At 34.0% G+C, this 22,259-nt stretch overlaps 1 protein-coding gene across 9 annotated transcripts in view; it reads right to left on the bottom strand.

The window, feature by feature from the left end:
* LOC140439927 (uncharacterized) overlaps positions 1-22,259 on the bottom strand; it is a 309,270-nt gene that overhangs the window by 30,190 nt on the left and 256,821 nt on the right. For all 9 annotated transcript variants that reach the window (XM_072530107.1, XM_072530109.1, XM_072530110.1 and 6 more), the window contains 4 exons: positions 9,874-9,939; positions 2,378-2,606; positions 656-1,889; positions 167-480 (listed from right to left, as the gene is read on the bottom strand). In XM_072530107.1, the coding sequence (XP_072386208.1) occupies positions 167-480; positions 656-1,889; positions 2,378-2,606; positions 9,874-9,939 (1,843 nt within the window). The remainder of the gene's footprint in view (positions 1-166; positions 481-655; positions 1,890-2,377; positions 2,607-9,873; positions 9,940-22,259) is intronic.

Below are 22,259 nucleotides of genomic sequence, written 5' to 3'. Positions count from 1 at the left end.
ACACATTCCACATATTTATAAAGCTTCTGCTTAATAAACCTTTTATTTTGAAAAAAGACAAACTATACATTCCTGCTGTGTTTTGATATTAATTAATTTCACTTATTCATTACGTTGTGAGGCGGGCCCCCAGGCCTGATATTAAAGTATAAAAGTAGATACATGCCTTTGCTGTTCTTCATTCGCAGCTTGTCTGGACTGCAACGCTTGCAACTGCTTCATCTGCAAAACGAAATTTTGTTGTTGTTGCTGCTGCTGTTGTTGTTGCTGCTGTTGTTGCTGCTGCTGTTGTTGCTGCTGCTGTTGTTGTAATCTTTGCTGTTGTTGTTGCTGTCTCGCTTGCAGGTGTTTCTGAAGAGCAATCATCTGAGCTTTCGGCTCCGATCTAGTTGCAGCTTGTAGCTTTAGCTGAGACAACGTTAGTTCTCGTTGTAGTTCTTCAATTTGTCTTTGTTGTTCTCTAACTATATCCTCGTGTTCCTGTAAATTCAATAAAGTGTGCCGTAAGAATATTTTAATGTAATCATTTTTTAATATATTTAAATAATAGACGTAAACTATAAAAATTATTAAGCAAAGTACAATGAATATCTTGCAACCTACTACTTTGCTGTTAAGGTAAATAAATCAGGACTTTAATTAAACTATTACTTACATTAGATTTTTGCTGAGCAGCTTCTTGACTCTGATGAATTTTGTATTGTATATATTGTTCCTGCATGGGTTGAGGAGCTGGACTCGTCGGATCCAAATCCATTTGCTCGGGTTTTTCATCTTTAAGACTGTCTTGTGGAGAATCTATATTCTGATAAATGGGGGAATTATGTGCTTGATCCATACTCGCATTACTGTGAATAGATGAGTCTATAGATGGGGGGTTGTGGTTAATAATATCATTAGAAGTAGTGAATGGTTTAAGTCTTTCAATAAGTTGCGGCTTAGAGCCTGAAACCGGCAGGCTACGGCGCTTTAATTCGGCTTTTAAATCACTAACTTTCATATCTTCTAATCTACCAGTTATTCTAGATGGCGTCGAAGATTCTGAAGATGTGGAGGGAGAAGGTGACGGCTGTTGGATATTAATATTATTATTGCTATTACTACTACTATCTGAAGAAATTGACTTTTGTGAAGCCGGCAAGATAATTTGTGGGTATTTGTGCTGCAACTGTAATTGAAATTGTAGAAGCAACGTTTGTTGTTTTAGTAATAAGTCATATGAACTTTCTTCTTGGGATGAACTCGAATTGGAATTTTTCTGAGCATTAGGTGGTCCTTTATATTCATGGAATTTAATAGTGCGGGTTTTTGGCATTGATTTCGTTTTGGACTTTTTCCTATTTTTATCCTTAACGGAATCACTTCTTACCGGCGATTGCACTGTACGAGTGATTAAGGAAATGGGCGGCGGAGGAGGGGGAGCAGGTGTTGCAGGTTGTGACATAATTGGACTCGCAACACTGGAAAGGGGGCTTAAGGTTGAGGTGGAAGACACTAAGGAGGCAGGGGAAGAGGCGGATGCCTGAGATAGGAGCGGCGCTGCCACTGATCTACACAGATCCGCGAATATAACGTCATTATTGTCTTTTTTCAATATGGGGCTCGACGAAGTTACAACCACAGTCTCCGTTGGTTGTAAAAGGGACACAACTATTCCGGCGGATTTCGCTGCTGTTTCCAGGACATCCGAAGGACCCGGACTAACTCTGTTATCACCTTCAGAACTTTGGGAATCTTCTTCGGGATTAACATAGTTGGAAGGTAGCTGTGGCCTGTGAAGCTGACCCTCGCTGGTAGCCTTATATGATATTCTACCAGTTTTTACAGCCTCTTCTATTGGTTCCTCAGTATGAAGAATATTCTTTTGAATAAGTTCCAATGGTCCGGGCCTGAAAAAAATTAATGTGTTTTATATACTTTAATTAGGTAAAAATATAGAAATAGCGAACACAAATACATCTTATATACCTCTTTTTGTTATTTTTTATTAATTTCCAAATTGGTTTCTATACTTAAAAATCAAGACTATAACATGATGTTAGCTAAGCAATAGGAGATCAAATGAACTATATACTGAGGTAATAACAAAATTATTCCAGTTGATTATTTTAACATTTTTCTAATATTTTATCTGTGTTTGCAGATGTATCTTTGATTGTTTGCCAATTTCTCTTTTAATTCCTGATATCAGTAAATATTTCTTGATTGTCGTTCATTTGTTGAACCGTGCCTTGCATCTTAAAACAAATATTTAATGTACTTTGCAGCTATGTCTACTATATTTGTAATATTTTTTTTGAGTCACTTTTCACAGCTTTATTGGAACTTTTAACTTTTATTCTGTATTGTTTTATTCTGTTTTGCTTAAATATATTACCTGTGTGATAATTGATCATTAAGATGATCAGCTAGCTTGGCCTTCTTCAACATTCTCTGACGTTCTGCTAAGCTTGGGTCCACATGGCTTGGATCTACTTCCAGAATGTGACGTCTTTCTAATTCCTGTCGAGGAGGCCTCTGTTGAATCTTCGCCTTTAACATATCACCTGTCTTTGCCCTCTCCAATTGACGTCTCTGGCCATGATAGGCAGCAGGTGTTTTGTGAGCTAAAAAAAAGTATACATTATATTGACATAAAATATTTCTTTTGGATGCATAATTATAAAAATCCCCGTCCAGCAATAGGACTAAGCAACAAATAATCAACTGTTTAATGATGAAAGACCTGATCTTGAAATTAAAGAAGTGATAGGATCTGGCATAACTATAAACGAAATTGAAATAGCAATAAAATTAGCAAAGACCAGAAAAACGAATGGGTCGGATGAAACACCGAGTGAAATAATAAAGGTCTTCGAAAGTTCTTTCCTTCATATTTTAAATAAAATGTATGGAACTGGCTATAGGTATACCAACGGAATGGCTGTTGTCGACTTTTGTGACGATACCTAAAAAAGCAAATGCGAAAAGATGTAGTAACTACCGAGTCATCAGCTTGATGAGCCATGTTTTAAAAATATTTTTTCGAATTGTACACTCAGGGATGTACCAAAAAATAGAAGAACAACTTAAAACTTAGTGACATACTGTGTGGGTTTCACAATAATCTTGGTACCAGAGTAGGACTATTTAGTATTCACGTTATGGTACAGATATGTAGAGTAAAACATACTGAAATGATAGCCATTCTTCAGCGGTAAGTGTTGATGATAAAGAACTACGTATCATTAAACATCTTTACTGACATCAACGTGCAAATATCTGGACTGGCAGAGATAATTCTGCAGGGACAAGGCTGCATTTTGTTCCCACTAATATTTAACACCTATTCGGAGTTCGTTTTCAATAAAGCATTGGATAGTGTTCAATGTGGTATCAAAATGAATGACGTCAATATTGATAATTTAAGGTACGCCGATGACACGGTGTTAATTGCAAATAGTAGCGAAGAACTTCAATATCTGATTAATAGGATTATAGAAATTAATAAATACGAATATTCAATGAAGCTACACACCCCAACGACAAAGGTGACAAACCCCAATACAACCATAAATAGTAACAGCTTATGGAGAATAACTGGAGAGAACCAACAGTATCACTTACGTTAGTTGTAGTCTAAAAAAATTAGTTCAACTCGTGTAAACGGATTAATTATTGTTAAACATATTAATAGTAAATTCTTTCAATTATAATTTAGGAACATTTTCCGTTTTAATACTTGAAAAAACCCCTAGCACATCTAGAAAAATTTATAGTTGAGAGATTAAGAGAACCGCCTCCTTCCCCTTTATAGAAAAAATTAATCTTACTTCTCTTTCGTAGATATATACAAATATTTTCCTAAAACTAACTTTACAAAAACTAATAATAAGTTAATTCTAGGCACTGTGTTTTTTCTTTTTGTCTGTTTATCACTACATTTACGTTTACTTGTACAAATATATTCTATTTTTATGTACCTTTCTTTATTTTTCCGCGAAAATCTGACCTGACTTTATAATTACAATTAGATTTGATTAATTATTTACTTGGCCTCAATTGACGTTTACAATTTACAAAATACTTTAGATGACATTTTTACAACTTATAATTTACCATTTACGTTATTTCAAAGATTTAAACTAATTCTTACGTTTATTTTAATGACCACTTTCTTAATTCTCGTTAGTGCTTCTTTTACTTGACATTCATGCCAATTTCATTGTATATTCTTACATTTTTCCATATTCTTTCACCTAAATTTGCCTCTAGCTTTTCCTCACCTGTCAGTATCTTAGGTACTCCACAAATACATATGCCTTCATGTTCTTTTATACTTTAGTACTTTCTTCTACAGTGGACTTTTAAACATAATTCATATACATATATCTTCATCATCATTTACAATATTATAATATTCATATTTCATCTATCATACTGTACATATAACTTCATTATCATCATATTCATATATCACATACTTTTCTTTATTCATCGTGTTTCATATTCATATATCACTTATATATCTTTAATTTTTTCATTTTCCCCACATTTCAATCTTAAATTCTGCTTTGATCCATATGCACAAACCTTAGCATGATATGGTTAACTCAAAAGATCAGAACTTGTCAACCTGTAAGCTTTCAAGTTTTTATAAATTCTTTTTGTACCTTTCTTCTTTTGACAGGAGGAGTGAGATATATATATATATATATATATATATATATATATATATATATATATATATATATATATACAGTGTAGGTAAAAGTTTATGGTCGGTATGTACCTTATGTGAGATGGAGTGAGAAACACCTATTTAAAAAGAGAGAGGTATATTAGGTCAGCCCATTATATCGTCGAAATCGCATTAGTGGAACTAAGAAAAGAGGAGAAGTTCAACGTTGCCAAACTTATTGGTTTTATTTGACCTGTTGTCTTTTTAGCATTTTAACAACGTTCTAAGTTCTGCTAGAATTGAGTTATTTGTGCGATGGGCGGTCCATCGTATGCGCAACATTCTACGGTAGACCCACGTTTCAAATGCCATTCATTATATGCTTTAAATCGGCTCTTTTTTTGTCCAATTTTCTGAAGCATAGGTCGCGATGGGAAATACTAGTACATTATCAATGCTCGAACAAGGCGTAATTTTGTGTTTTTTGTAATATCAGTGTTCTTCCGAATTTTTTTGAGTTTGGCTGTTGCCGATCTAGCCATTGTGATGCGTCGACGAATCTCGTCTTCGCATCCTCCACTGTTAGTAATAACGCAGCCTAAGTAATTAAAGCGCCTGACCACTTCGTAACTTGCCATGTTTCTTATCTCTGCTTGGCTGTTTCTGATTCTATCGATGATCATCATTTCGGTTTTCTGCATATTTATTTTCAAACTATATTCCGTACTGACAGTGTCTAGCCTATTCATAATTTGTTCTCGTTCTTCTGGTGATTACGCGAATATAACAGATAACAGTGTCATCAGCATAACGTAGGTTTTTGATTATATATAGATATATATATATATATATATATATATATATATATATATATATATATATATATATATATATATATATATATATATATATATATATATAAAATTCTTCTGCTCAAAATTTCTTCTTCATCTTCTCATTTGAGCAATAAAAAAAGGTTCTCAATCAGCTACACGAAATTTAAAATTCAACTGACACCGTAAATTCACAAAAACTGAAACCACCAAACCAATCCAAACAATTTACGCAGTCACCGCAAAAACTTACAGATAAACCTGAACATTTTATAATTTCTTGTTCATAGCAAGATAAGTCGATATGTAAAAAATTAATGAATTCTAAAAAACATACGTAAGTGTTTACCTTTTTTTGTCACTCAGTATATTACAGCGAATTTTAACCTAGTAATTTATACGTGGATCTGATTGCAATTCGACGTATCGGAAGTATATTTTTCCAAATTCTGTACCTTTTGATACCACCACACAGACACACACACCCACATTTATGTAATATATATTTATGTAATAAAGGAGCTATTCACAAGATTCCTCTCCATTTCCTAGCATTTTTCTTGTAAGATCGCACATACAAACGACATATGGCCAGAAAACAATACGATTTCAAAAAAGACCCAACCGATTATTAAGAACGAATAAGATCTAAAGACTTTATGGTAGGAAGTAAAACAATAGCATGGGTGGTTTTACACTATATTTGTTAGTAAAGTTTTGATCCAAGATCAAAATCTGAGTGACGGGACGACCAAGACCTATTCACATTTCACAACATAAATTGAATAATGTACAAACATCATATTGGAATAGAGAAATCAATAAAATCAATAAGTGTGCTTGAAGTTGAACTTTGTTTATTTTAGGACAAAAAGCAAATTTAGCATAAGTTAAAAGTATAAAAAATTGATTTTTTGGAGCAATGATACATAAAGACAAATGCATGTTTTTATTTTACATTTTCGTAATTGATGGATTCGACCGTTACTTGATGGAAATTCATTTTATGTAACAATAAAACACTGAAAACTTTGTTTTCAAAATTTCCACAAAATTTATTTTTAATTCTTATCACTACAGCTGTTTCGGCTGATTGCCTTTCTCAAGTGATCTGTTTTTGGCATGGGTTTACACTTTATAGTCTCTAATGAAATAGGTTGAGGAGGGGAGAACTGTTTGTCTCAAGCTGTCTCAAGCTAAACAAATTAAGCTAGCTTTAGAAAATTCAAAATCAATAGTAAATCCAATAGAACAGAAATACCTCAGTATCATGAACCCACAGCCTCCTAAATTATACTCTTTCATTAAACTACACAAACCGGATCACCCAATAAGACCTGTAGTGTCTTTTTATACAGCTCCGTCATATAAACTTTCAAAAAAACTGTTAGAGATTATTTTAGAACACACTAAATTTTCACCTAAATTTACCATAAAAAATACAATAGAACTAGTTAATAAAATACAACATTTTCAGTTACCTAACAACTCCAGATTAATTTCATTTGACGTAAAAAATCTTTTTCCTAGTATCCCTCCTACAGAAACGTTTATTCTAGTAAAAAACCTTTTAGACCAAAATAGTACAAATCCAATCATTACATCTGAAATTTTACATCTTCTTGAAGTTTGCATAAACCAAGACTACTTTGAATTTAATAATGAATTATATACAAATAACAGTGCAGGACTTATAATGGGCAATCCTCTAAGCCCATTGCTATCAGATATTTTTATGGATCATCTAGAGACAAAGATTTCAAAACATCCCATATTCAAACAGTTCTTATATTGGTGGAGATACGTAGACGACGTACTGGTATGTTTCACAGGAACTAACAGGCAACTCGACCAATTTTTATCGTATATTAATTCTCTTCATAGTCATATTGAATTTACAATAGAAACAGAACAAAATCAATCCATAAATTTTTTAGATTTAAAAATTACCAGACTTAAAAACAAACATGACTTCTCCATATTTCATAAACCTACCCATACTGACACGACTATTCACAATTCATCATCCCATCCCACACAACATAAACTGGCAGCCTATCATAGTATGTTACATAGATTAACAGCAATTCCTATGTCAAAATACAATTTTGAGACAGAATTAAATATCATTAAGCAAATAGCAGTAAACAATGGATACAACGAACAAACAATTAATAAAATGTTAAATCAAAAACTACACAAGAAAGCCCTGAACTTAGTATTTCCACCACCAGAGAAAAAACCCAGTACCTTCTGCTCGATTACATATACAGGCAAAATATCAACAAAAATAGCCAAACACATAAAAAAGAAAGGAATAACACCAGCCTTCAGAACAAATAACAACCTAGGCAAATATATTAAAAACAATAAGAGCCAACATAAAAAACACTTACACAGTGGTGTGTACAAACTTAAATGTGGCGACTGCCCAAAAACTTACATTGGTCAAACAGGTAGAAATTTTAATAAACGAATAGCAGAACATAAAAGGGCTTTCAACAATAGAAAAACAGATTCTACATACGCACTTCACCTTCTAGATCATAATCATTCTTTTAATGACGAATTTAAAATTCTACACATTCAAAATAAAGGCCTTAAGCTATCTTTGTTAGAATCTATGGAAATCAACAAGTTAAAAAACACAGATATAATTCTGAATGACCAGCTTGAGACAAACAGTTCTCCCCTCCTCAACCTATTTCATTAGAGACTATAAAGTGTAAACCCATGCCAAAAACAGATCACTTGAGAAAGGCAATCAGCCGAAACAGCTGTAGTGATAAGAATTAAAAATAAATTTTGTGGAAATTTTGAAAACAAAGTTTTCAGTGTTTTATTGTTACATTTTCGTGTCGAAAATATTGTTGATCTTCGACTTTTATTACATATTCCAGTTATTGTAAACAAACAAGAGAACTAGTGACAGCTGCCACGTTATATACTTGAGAGAAAATATAATATAGGCACACAGTAGAAGAGTTGAAAAGAAAACTATATTTTTGCCCAAATTCTGTACTATTATCATCACATCAAAATGAAGACACTGCTACGAAAAACCTACAAAATTGTCAACAAGATCCAACTTTCGCTAAATAAATGGAAAATGAAAGAAAATGAGGCCAAATCCAAACACATAACCTTCACAATGAAAAGGGATACCTGTCCAACGAGCGCAATGAGTGGTATACAGCTTTAACAAACCAATGACGTAAAGTACCTTGGTATGCATTTAGATCGACGTATGATGTGGAGAACACATATCTTTACAAAACGTAAACAATTGGGATTAAACCTTCACCAAATGTACTGACTTTTCCAAGAAATTAAATCACAGCGACTAAGATGGGCAGGCCACGTGCACAGACTGCATAACGATAGACTTGTAAAACTGGTATGGGAAGAGATTCCCACAGGCAAAAGACCACTCGGACGTCCCACAATGCGATGGAGAGATAACATCCAAGCAGATCTCCGGAAAATGAACATTCCATTTGACCCTAGGTTGATGGAAGATCGAACAAATTGGAAAAAAGTTGTACAGTCAGCCAAGACCCACCCAGGGTTGTAGCGCTACGTGATGATGATGAAATGTACTGACTGATTGGCAGGAAATCCAGTATGGACATACGGAATAGAACTATGGGGTGCTGCTAGTAAAACAAACCTTGAAACCCTCGAAAGATTGCATAATAAGATCTTGCGCATAATAACAGATACCCCGAGGTACGTGCCCAATCATCTAATCGAAAGCTTAAAAATATCATCCGTAAAACCAGAAATATGTAATACGTTACAGCGAAAAATACAAACATAGAACCAGTGATCATGGTAATGTGCTAGTGCGTGAGCTACACGAAACCACAGTTGAAGTGCGTCGCTTAAAGCGATTCAAACCAACGGACTTGAGTAACAGATTTAGTTATATAATAATAATATGTTCAATAGAAGTATAGTAAACTAATATTAAAGGTACTTTCTCGCTAGAGATGTCCTTAACAATATTCGTCAAAAAATGTTTCTTAATGTTCCTATGTTAAGAACAGATTGTAAATAAAGTAGAGACAAAAAAAAAATTTAGGGTAATTGTAAGATAATGTGCCATAGTTTCAATAGTAAATTTTTGTATTTTTTTTCCTACTATAGATGAAACTCTTGAGAATGTAGATAATTTATAAGAACTATTATAAAACTGAAAAACGTATTTCAATATGCACATATCCATTAAATAAGTCAAACATAATGATTTACCCTCCCAATTATATTAAGTGCCTATATTTTAAACAGGAGTAGCATAAACTTTATGAACCATAAGGCATTTGAACAATAGATGACCTGTAATTAAAGAGTATTAAAAGTATGATACACTATACTTACGGGGCATGATTCCTTGGGCTACCAGCTGATCAAAAGGTCTTCTCAGTAGCAATTTCACCTTGAGGGCTGTAACAAAAAATCCAAAGTGAGCACTATAAGTAACACACATGTCCACCGCATAATCCAGAACTTGACCGTGACAAAAAAAGACACCCGAGAATTTCGGAGACCGAAAAACAGCGTGGGAAACAATTAACCAAAACATGCGGATTGTAAGATAATGCGTGGGGTGGAATCGCGAAGAGGCGGTTTCTCCGCCCCCGGAAGAGGTGCACGGTAGTTCCGACTATGACCTGCCGGTGCAAGAAGCATGAAAACGACTGGTGCGAATTGTGATTGTCTTGGAATAAGCGTGTGGTTTTTGTTTTGATAAATATAATTGGGCATGTGTCAATAGAGCAATGGCGTAGAAAATTATTTATATATGGGTTTGATCAGGAAAAATTATTAATTTATTTTAAATACTAAGTAATGTAGAGGTCATTCTAAAAAACAAAGATTTTAATACACTGACCGGCAAAAAAAGTGGCCACCCTATAAATTTCCGAAAATAAAAATTCATTGAACGTTTTATGAGCTGTTTCATATTGTATACTCAACATCTTTTATTTTTAAAACAAAAAATGGCCATTACTGCTCGATTTCTTGGCATAATTTATTTAATTAGAAAGCAACAAAGGAAAATAGTGTAATATCGAAACGAATTACAAACAGTAAAAATTACGAGTGAACTTGAACAACATTGTCTAATATCGGGTACTATGCCCTAAAACATCAAAAACCGTTTGCATACGATTTGGAAGGGAACGGAACAAATATTCTTCACTAAGCATGTTTTGAAGTTCTGCAAGATTTTCTGGCTGGCCTGGTTGACTTCTAACCGTACGATGAAGTTCATCCCAAAGATGTTCATCCCGTACGATGATATTCAGATCAGGGCTGCAGGCTGGCCATTCTAGAGTATTAATTCGTACTTCCCCGAAGTAATTTGTCACGATTCTGGCAGTATGCGGCCGTGCATTATCATGTATAAAGATGAAATTGTCCACAATAAATGGACCAAATGGAACTACTGCTTCTGCGAAAACATTATTTATATATAGGTCAGCATTCAGGGGGCCATTGATGAAAATAAATTCAGATCGAACTTCAAATGAGATTCCAGCCCAAACCGTGACACCACGAAATTTTCTTCTTTGAGACATACAACAAGCTTGGACATGTCTCTTATTTCTCCATCTCCAAACCCTTTCTCGTCCATCGCCAGACTTCAAACTGAACCGCGATTCATCAGTAAAGAGAATTCGGTTTCAATCTTGAAACAGGCTTTAAAGCCTACATACAAGAAGGAAGAAGAAGGAGATTAGGTGTAATAGGTCTATAGTAAGTCGATTTAAACTTAATGCTTGTCTAGAAGTCAGTAAAATGAAAACCGAATACTTGTGCATTGGAGAGCAAGAAAAATATCTCATATTAGACAACAAAGCCACAATAAAACACGGTTACGACTACAAATATCTAGGTATACTTCGCACGATGAAACATTAGACAAAGCACAACTGACACAAGAGGAAGGAATACGAAAAACCATCACAATGTTAAAAGCGTATTTTATAGCACCAATGCATTAGCCAAGAAAATAAAACGCGGTTATATGAGACTATAATGAAAAGTATCTCTCTCTATACAGCTGTGAGGTATGGCCACTGAAAGAAAGAACATTGGCAACGCTGAGAGCCACGGAAATGAATTTTTGGAGAAGAGCGGCAGGAAGATCGAGAAGAGAAAGGATTAACAACAAACGCATTAGAAAAATAATCGGAATCAAACGAACGATCACAGAAGACTTATCAACAAAACAATTTCTCTAGTTTGGGCATATAAAAATAATGGATGAATAACGAATACCACAGGAAAGACTCAAATGGCAACCAAAAGGCAAGTGAAAATGAGGTAGACCGAGAACAATTTGGGGAGAAGGACTACTGAAGACCTTATAAACTGACATTAATAGCAGTATTAATTGATATTTTTCTACATATCATGATTTATGACCTACGTGGAGAAGGACATTATTTTTTCTCTGTTTTTATGCCCCTTCGACATTCATGCCACTCTCCACCCGTGAATGTTTTACTATTCTAGAATGTATCCTAGAAAGTTTTCTATCTTCTTCGGATAGTTCTTTTTCAATGTCCATCATATAACACCATACACTGATAAAATATACTATCCCACAAGGCATATTTTCAATTCTAAACTAAAAACCTGTCGACTGCACAATGTTTATTTTATTTTTCTAACTTCTCGTCTATTTTAATTCCGATTTTGTCGGTGAGTATTAGAAATAATTTAAACGTTTCTTAAAAGCTTTCGTACATTACCAGTAATAACAGAAATGTTAAATAACACAAATTAATACAATAATCTCCGTCACTGACGTAATGGATCACGTATAAGACTGGTTCCGGTGATGGGCAGACGGAAACGACTGACCGCTAATGTTGTTGGTATATACAAATTATGTATTTAAAAAATATTTATTCAAAATAATCTATGCATAATCTTTTATTAAAAGAAATTCTTTCTTACTTTTTCAGAAACAGAATATTCTATGTTACATTTTGTTTATATTTGACAGTATTATACGATCTTTGAATTCCTCTTCGTTGTCTTCGGTTGGGGCGCGTACATTTATTAAACTAATATTACAAAACTTACACTACTTAGATAACAGATTCCTGAACTTTTTAGATTGAAGTCCACAAAAAGAAGTTTAAGTGTTTTGTTGACAATGAATGCGGCTCCGAATTCATGATTGGTATTGTGAGAGCAGTAATAAAAATATCATATTGCCTCTTTTGAAATGAAAACAATTATTGAACCAAAAAACTTGATTCCGACACATCAATTTGGCTTCAGAAATAAGCACTATATCAATAAGTTTCAATAGGTTTGATATATAAGCTAAAAACATTTATGCCCAAGCAATTTTCGCAAATTTTACAGACCTATATATCTGAAAGCTACTTTAGAATTAAACAAAAAACAGCTATTCCGACATAAGAGAAATTAGAGCAGGAGTTCCGCAAGGTAGCGTGTTGGGCCCGGTCCTTTATTTGCTATACACATGCGATATACCTGTATTAAAATATAATACCATTGCCACCTTTGCTGACGATACTGCCATTTTAGCGCTAGATGACACTATCGAAGATGCAATAAGACAGGTTGACTCGTTAAGCCCATTTCTCTTTAATATAATAATGGACGAAATAATACAAGCAGTACATAAAGGTCATGGTTACAGAATGGGGAACAAAGAAATCCAAATATTATGATATGCAGGCGATGCCGCATTAATCGCCGAGATAGAAGACGAGCTCCAAAGATCAACACACATCTTAAATACAAAAGTCAATATATACAATATGATAATGTCAGCAGAAAAAAACAAATGTATAACAACATCGAAATACCCAGTACGATGTAAAATCGAAATTGATGAGAAAATAATAAAGCAGGAAGCAAGGTTTAGATATCTGGAAATACATATAACTAGTTACGGATATGTTGAAGAATAAGTACGACAACAAAGTTTAAAAGCAGGTAAAGCAGCGGGATCTCTTAATGACAAAATATGGAAGAACAAACACCTAAGACAAGACACAAAAACAAGAATCTATAAAACAGCAATTAGACCTATATTAACATACACGGCGGAGACAAGACCTGACACATCTAAAACGAGACGGCTACTAGAAACAACAGAGATGAAAATACTCGGACGAATATCAGGGAAAAGTCTGTTGGATAGGGAGAGACGAGAAAACATAAGAAGAGCAGGCAATATAGAAGACATAAATGGATGGGTGACAAAACGGAAACAGGAGTGGAACGAACACATTAGTAGAATGGCAGAGGACAGGATAGTACGAATAGCACGAGACAAGTCACCATGTGGACGAAAAAGAATTGGCAGACCAAGAAAAACATAGTGCGATAATTTAAACAATTTATGAGGCTAATATTGAAGAAGAATCAGGCTTTAAAGCCTACATACAAGAAGTAAGAAGAATAAGAAGAAAAGGCAATAAACAAACTACAAACAGTAGTTAACAAAGTATATTCCTAGACAAAAAAATGGAAAATTAAGAAGAACGAAAATAAATCTGTACACGTTAACTTTACCAATAAATAGATACAAAATACACCAGTTACAATTAATAAGAAGAACTTGGTATAAGATACAAAAAATGTATTGGTTGGTTGTAAGAAAGCCGTCTCCTACATACAACAAGCTTTTACTTTATAAATACTATGATCTATTTCAACTAGAGGTAGCCAACTTTGGGGTTGTGACAAGAAAAGTAATATAGAAATAATCCACAAATTTCAGAATAAAGTATTGAGAAACATTGTGAATGCTCCTTGGTACATGAGGAACAGCGACCTCCCTAAAGACCTGGGTATGAAAATTGTGGCTACAATTCCACAATCCTAAAGAGGACAAAGCCCTTCGAATTAGTTAAATGACAGTGAAAATGCAGAGCATAGTGTTTGTGCGCGTGGTACATGTTAACATTAGTGCGTTCATCATTCAATCTTCGCTTATCCACTGCTGGACATAGATCTCCCTCATAATTTTCCATCTATTTCGATCTTGTGCCTCTTGCATCCAATTCCTATGACAACGTTTTAGATCGTCAGTCCAACATGTTGGTGGACGACCTCTGCTTCGGTAGGCATCATCTCTTGGTCTCCATTCCAATATCCACTTTGTCCATCTATTATCTGTCATTCGAGCCACGCGACCTGCCCAGTTCCATTTCAGTGTTGCTACTCTCTCTACTGCATCAGCCACTCCTGTTCTTTGTCGTAGCTGGCGATTTGGGATCTTGTCTCGTAGTGAAACGCCCAACATAGCACGCTCCATCGCCCTTTGACACACACGGATCTTTTGACCTGTTCTCCTTGTCATGGTCAACGTTTCCGCACCGTAAGTTAACACTGGCAAAACACACCGATTAAACGTTTTTCTTTTAAGGCATATTGGTATATCAGACGATTTGAAAATATGGTTCAGCTTGCCGAAGGCTGCCCAAGTCAGTCTTATACGACGGAGAAGCTCAACGGTTTGGTTATCTTTTCCTATGCGGTTCTCATGACCTAGGTATTTATAGGCCATTACCTGGTCTATGGATCTTGTTCCTACGCGTATATCTTCGCTGACTACAAGATTTGTCATCATCTGGGTTTTAGATATATTTATTTTCAATCCCCCTTCTAGCGAGGAAAGGTAGAGCTGATTTAAAAGTTCTTTGGCCTCATCTATCCTATCAGCTATTAGTACAATATCATCTGCAAACCTTAGATGGCTAAGCTTTTCTCCGTTTATGTTTATGCCCTTGTCGGTCAGTTTTGCCCTTTTACATAATATATATTCCAAAAGCGTAGTGAACAGTTTCGGCGATATGGTGTCCCCCTGGCGTACTCCACGTTGTATCGGGAATTTCTGGGTTTAACGATCACCCACTCCAACACTGGCTGTTGCGTTTTGGTATATGTGTTTAATTATATTTATATACCGATAGTCAATTCGGCATTCTGTCAAGGCTTCCAACATTTTTTGTTGATTTACGGTGTCGAATGCCTTTTCATAGTAGACAAATATTAAAGCTAGTGGTTTATTATATTCAGTGCATTTTTCTATAAGATTTTTTATTACCAGTACCATTAGTATTATAGCTTTCAGTAGGCAGCATTACCAGTAGTATTATAGCTTTCAGTAGGTGATCGTTTATTCCATAACCTTTTCTAAAACCCGCCTGTTCTATGGGCTGATAAAATTTATAATATAATAATTATTGCGTTATTGATCAGATAAGATTAAGAGAACACCGTAGGGTAAACTCTTGATTTCAAGCAACTTTAGTAATTTAGGATAGATTAAAATTGCTTATTTTTCATTTATGACCAGATTGTAATCGTAAACAAACAGAAAAAAACACTGTCTCTTTTGGATAATTCCTTAGTCTTACTTCTTGCACAACAGTAATATGTACTTATATTTAATAAGTGCGTTAATTAATTTTCGAAGGCCAATTGGAGGCACAACTTGCGCAAAACACTACCTGACTCTCAGATCACACATCGAAAGTCGAGTATCAAAAATCATTTAATGAGGAGAGATCAAATCTAAAAGTTTAACCTCCGGCTAGGCTATTGTAAAAGACTAAAAAATAGGTAGGCTGTAAATTAAATTATATATGAACGATAAATAAAAAATGTAAAAAATTGTGTTAAAAAAATGTTACAATACCATTGGAGATAACACAGTAGGTATATAACATCCCTACTCATCTTCCCATAAAACCCGATCAAGTTAGACCAAAAAATAGGGGTGAGGTGGACAAAAATAATTCGCATAGAGCTAAAAATTGGCACGAATATTCGGGGCACCATTATAAATCAAATGTAAAAAGTTCCCATAAAACTCACATCTGCAAAAAAAAGTTATTCAAAGGTCGAAAATATGGACTTTTTGCGTTTTTCAGCCAAAACAGTAAGTTTTACCATAAAATATATTAGTTAAAAATTGTAAATCATGCAATTATCTATAAAAATTGTCGCCATGCTTTTTCTCCAAATGTCTTTTCGCATATGGCCATAGAGTTACTGTAGTATTTGATGATTATACCAATTGTACGAAAAATATTAAAGGTGCAGAATAACTTCGATGAACTACAGCAACATCTTCATCTTTTGATATCTTAGTTGATGCATTTAGGACAGTTCCCACCACTCAACAAAAATGTCTTGCAAATCGTCAGAAGTCTTGGTTAATTTCAATGTTGAAAGAAAATTTTATCATTGAAAATATGTTTGTAAGACAAACTAATTAGGATGCTGATGTCCTGATAATTGAAACAGCAATAGAACGGATTAACATGTCAAGTGTCAACTGTTGTTGTTGAAGATGTCGATTTACTAATATTACCTACTCCTCCAAATCCAACAGAAATTTTTCTTTTTTTGAAACCTGGGAAAGCTCAACGTTAGTCTGAAATATATTCTCCAAAAGTTTATGTGCGTTTGCAAGGTGTCAAAATCATATAATGTTTTTACATTAAATAACGCTGAGATACTGACACCAGCAGTATTTTTCAGGTGTAAAACAAAAGCTTTTAAAATGATAGAGAAACAAGATTTTTTTCATTGCGCTAAAGTTTTTAAAAAGAGTAACTCTAGTCCAGAAGATATAATCACCAACTATTTCGTGTATACGAGTCCCTTCCTATATCAGTTGGCCCACCTATGGAATTTGCAGTTTAAGTGGATTACCATAAACAAACTATGCTCTGCATGTTTTTATAAGTTCCCATATTAATTAATACTAGCGGACCAACTCGACATCGAGTTTTTAAAATGAAATTTTTATTTTGCGAGAAAAATATACAATATATACAATGACCGGAAGTAAAAATATTTTTATCAATAACTCAAAAACTATAAATGATAATTTCGTGAACTTACATTTTTGAACTCTACGTTGAATTCTCTATTGATTTGACTAATAAAAACGAAACCGGAAGTCGACCTCAAAACCGGAATGCAATTTTTAGTTCATCAAATGTCGACATGGATATCATTTAGCAGTTAATTTTGCATGCTGATCACGAATCCGGTGTCAGATTTGCTCTATCTTGACGTTTTATGCGCGTTTCGGGTCACTTCCGGTGTCGGATCGCAACCGGAAGTACATATTTAGATTCGTCTCGACGAGACCTTTCGATCCATATATACATTGTGGGGTCTAACACTTAAAGTAATTTTTAACTTCCGGTCATCTCAAAACCGGAAGTGAATTTTTGTACCAAAAGTATATCTTGACAATCTCATACGTAATACTAATATTATTCCGAAAAAATATTTTAATTATCTAATATGGTTTTTGAGTAAAGTGGTGGACAAGAAAAGGGCTTAGCGTTTTAGTATATAAGATATATGGCATTTTTATTAATATTTATTAAAAAACATTACCCTTATGGTTTTGTATTTATTTTCAACAATAAAAAAAATTCACTAAACCCTGGCTATGCATTCACTTATGTCAACATACGTTTATTTTTTCATAATTACGTTAAATCCAGAGGTAGCTATGGAAAAATGACATCAAAACAATAATATTGTCAGTTAACATCAAATGTATTTTGTAGTATTGTAAAGCTTTTTGCCGTTTGTGGATTGTACAATGGGTCTAGGTAAAGTTATCGATGAGAAAATTTGTTCAATCATCATTAGATTTTTTAATTCTGGAAAATCCAATTCGGAAATCGTGAATTTGTTGCTATTGTCACGCAATAGTGTAAGAAATATAGTCAGAAGATACAAAACTACAGGTTCGGTCGTCACAAAACCTAGAAATGAACGAACAAGTAAAATAACCGAAGCAGATTGAAGGGTATGAAGAAGCATTATAGATTGGAAGACACGTTTTAGATTAAAATGTTACTGAGAGGCCCACCAATTACGATTTGGTACTTACAAAGTAAGTTTTATAGTTGACAAAATTAGTACGAATTGTTTTTAATAAATTTCATTATATTTTAGGCTAAGGAAAAGACACTTTTAACATTACAACAAGAGAAAAATAGACTAAGATGGTCAAAAGAGCCTAAAGATTGGACTCGCAATGGAATTCAATACATTGGAGTGATGAGTCCAGATTTGAAGTGTGTGTTGGAGACAGTAGGAGTCGCTTCGCAGGAAAAATAAAGCTTTCCATCCCGACTGTCGGAAGAGAAAAGTTAAATTTAATGCATCTGTCATGATCTGGGACAGCTTGTCGTCTAAAGGTGTGGGAAAGTTACATTTTATCGATGGGATTGTAAACACGGACAAATATTTGAATATTTTAGAAGAATTTCTTTTACCGATTATGGAACACCGTTTAACATCTGCGGAAGATTTTGTCTTGCAATAGGACGGTGCAGGTTCATACCTCAGAAAAGAGTTTAAAATGGATTGAAGACCATGGCACACCACTTCTGGAATGGATTTCTAACAGTCCCGACTTGTCCCCTATAGAGACTTTGTGGCGCGAAATGAAAAAAAGTTTGAGAAAACATCCTGCCCAAGGAAAAATTGCATAAATATGGAATTCGTTTACATTAGAATTTTGTCAGAACCTGGACGTCATTAAAAATAAAGGGGATGTAACTCAGTGGTAAACTTTCACATTTTTTTTGTTAAGATGTATTTCTATATATTCTATGCGTTTTTTTTTTAATTTATTATTATTCTGTTTAATCAACAGTTTTCATTACGTTATAAAATATTTTCTATAATTAGGAAATTCAAAAATGTTGAACGATGCATTAAAATTTATGCTGCGCTTTTATTTTTGTTCTCTAAAATTTAATTTTCTTATCAATCTAACGTTGGGACAATTGATATGGGAAGGGGCTCGTATTATTAAGTTCAAATGTGGTAATCAACTAGACCAGAGGTTTTAAGTTACTCGACAAGATATTGGAATCAATCCAGACTTTAGTTCCAAAAAACATTAACACAATTTATTTGCAATTGTAAACAGGTATATATTGCAAAATGGGGCTGCAACAAAGTTGGATAGTTTTGCTCATCAGCATGTAGGTACAAGTTATTAAGGTCAGTCGTGCTTTAATCTTGAATCGCCAAGAGTTCGTACGATATCAGCGAGGAGACATCTGATGGATCACTATTAGGACAAATTACTTGCATCCAGCAGGAAGAATAACAAGACAACAAAAACAAGAATAGGAAGAAAAAGAATCAGAAGGCTTTTGTAACGTGATTTCCCCTACTGGGAAAATTTTTATAAACTTGAATGCCTATCTTGACCGGGCTAATACTGCGATAGGCAAAAACATCTTCGACTGCCATAGTTGCAACAACTTTCGACATTAATAAAACCCTTTATTTATTTATTTTATTTATAATAAAATTGCTACTAACATGATTTAGAAATAACCTTTATACTGCTAAAATACAAATAACTAACAATATTGGACGGCAGTGTCAGTTGTCTTCAGACAAGTTATTGTCTAGTCTAGCCAACTTAAAGTATGAATATTAAAGACCGTGCTTAGAGCTGTGTATCGTACATAATTTTAACTGTTAATTACTAAAAACTTCCTCTGGTGCAGTCACAATAGTCTGGCGTTTAATTTTAATTTATCGAGTCTATTCGGTAGCTTATTATAGTTATTTTATTCGTGTAATTAGTGAAGGCACGAAACAATATTAATGATTTAATGCTAAACATTAATATTATAGTTAAAAATACAGCATTGTTTGGTACAGTTATTTGGTTATGAACAAATAGTTTAAGTAAGTTTTTAAATATTTATAAAGGACCGTTAGATGCCACTAATTAATTATTCCCTATATACATTACTATAAACTTAAAGATACATTCCTAGAATTTGGCATTGGTTTTAATGAAGGGAGTTTAGGTAGAATACTTTGTTCAAAGTGGATACAGAGAGCATGTTTGTATAAAGGATTAATGTCAAAGACACTGTTCGCATTCGCAATAAATTCCTCTAACTTCTAGTCAATCATTACCAGCACAAAACATTTACCATTGGTTCGTTTAGCATTGATGAGTCTCGTGAAGGTTTCGTGTAACTTGTGGTTATAATCAAAAGCCAAAAAACAAGCTCGATGATATGTAAAACCGGACTCACATGTTAGCATATCTCAGACTTCAACAAATTCAGCTGTGCATAAATATTTATATATAACGAAGATATTGTCCAGATGGATGTTGTGTAATCTAAATGATGTTACAGAAAAATGAAAATGCACAGAAACCTACCAAGGAGACAACAAAGGAAAAATAATAAGCGATACAGTTTTGGTGTATGTAGGTATAGAATGTGAATTTCGTAGTGGCCGTATATCTATCTACATTGGATGAACCACGTACTGAACAGTCCACCGATGCAGTTACACAGAAAATGTAAAGAAAATCCATGAAATGGTTTTAGTTAATCGTAAAGTAAAGGTGCATGAATTGACAAAGGCCACAAGATATTTTTTGCTCTAAGTGTCATATCGACAAAAATCAAGATGCGTTTTAAAGGTAAAGAGTGCAGCTTTCACATGCAGTTTTTGTATTTTGCCGCAAATCAACTCAGTTTTTATAAAAATGTTAAATAAATAAACGTGGCGCGATTTTTGCCATTTTTTACGAATCTCGTGAAATCTATAAAATTGATCACTTTCATTGACCAATCATAGTAAAACTTCCATTTTTAGAGATTAATCTTTAAAATCGATGACATGAAATTTTAATCTTAAGTTGAGGCGACAAATATGAGGCATTTGAAATATGAATAAACGATCGCCTCCTAGAAATGCCTCCAAGAAGACGGTTCTGGGTGTAGTTTATAGTAGAAGTTTGGTTCTTTTGAAAAACGTACTAGTGTAATTCAAAAAAAAAATTGGACGTTTTAGATCGTTTGTTACGTGAAAGTTTAAATTCAGCGTTTTTAAGCATATTTCAAATTCCTCACATTTGTTCAAAAAACTCGAAAACTAAAATTTCATGCTATAGGTTTTAAAGGTTAGGCTCGAGTAATCAAAACTTCATAGCGGCCAGTCAATGAAAGGTATAGATCGTATTGATTTTAGGGGAATCATAAAAAATGGCAAAAATCGTGCCATTATTTAACACCTATATAAACTCTGAGTTTATTTGCGGTTAAATACAAAAACATACGCAAGCTGAACTCTTTACCTTTAAAAGGCATCTTGATTTTTGTCGAGAGGACACTTGGATCAAAAGATATCGAACTTTTACCGTCGAGTTGATACAAATTTTATTGACTTCGCGCGCTTAACTGACATTTAAAGTCGACGGTCGCCTCAAGGGTTGTTTCTCAGAGAACGGTTCATTCTACACAAAAAGTGCTAAAAACCATTTTGTTTAAAATTATCCTAACTATATTTTTATTTGAAACATTTGTTTATACGCTGTACAGATTCTTGGTAAATTGATTTTTTTGCGATATTAACCCCCTGCCCGGGGGGTTTTAGGTGTAAGCCCAGGGGTAAAAGTGGTAAACTTTTTTGCATCTTTTTTGGGGTCCCAAAATTAATATTTTCGGCAAAATTCAGCTTATTCGTATGATTTTTAGATTTTCAGTGGTATTTTCGTCCCTGACGACTGGAGTAGTATTGATTATGGTGCATCAAATACTTTACTGAAAGAGCTGAAGAACGAAGCTCCTGAGACTTATAAAAACATATAAACAGTTTGATGAACTCTGGGAATGGTAGACGAAATGTCAAAACAGGACACGAAAATTAGGATGGCAATTCCACTAACTACAGAA

This window comes from Diabrotica undecimpunctata, chromosome 4 (assembly GCF_040954645.1).
Source record: "Diabrotica undecimpunctata isolate CICGRU chromosome 4, icDiaUnde3, whole genome shotgun sequence".
Taxonomy (NCBI): domain Eukaryota; kingdom Metazoa; phylum Arthropoda; class Insecta; order Coleoptera; family Chrysomelidae; genus Diabrotica; species Diabrotica undecimpunctata.
This window is presented reverse-complemented; position numbering and strand designations above follow the sequence as displayed.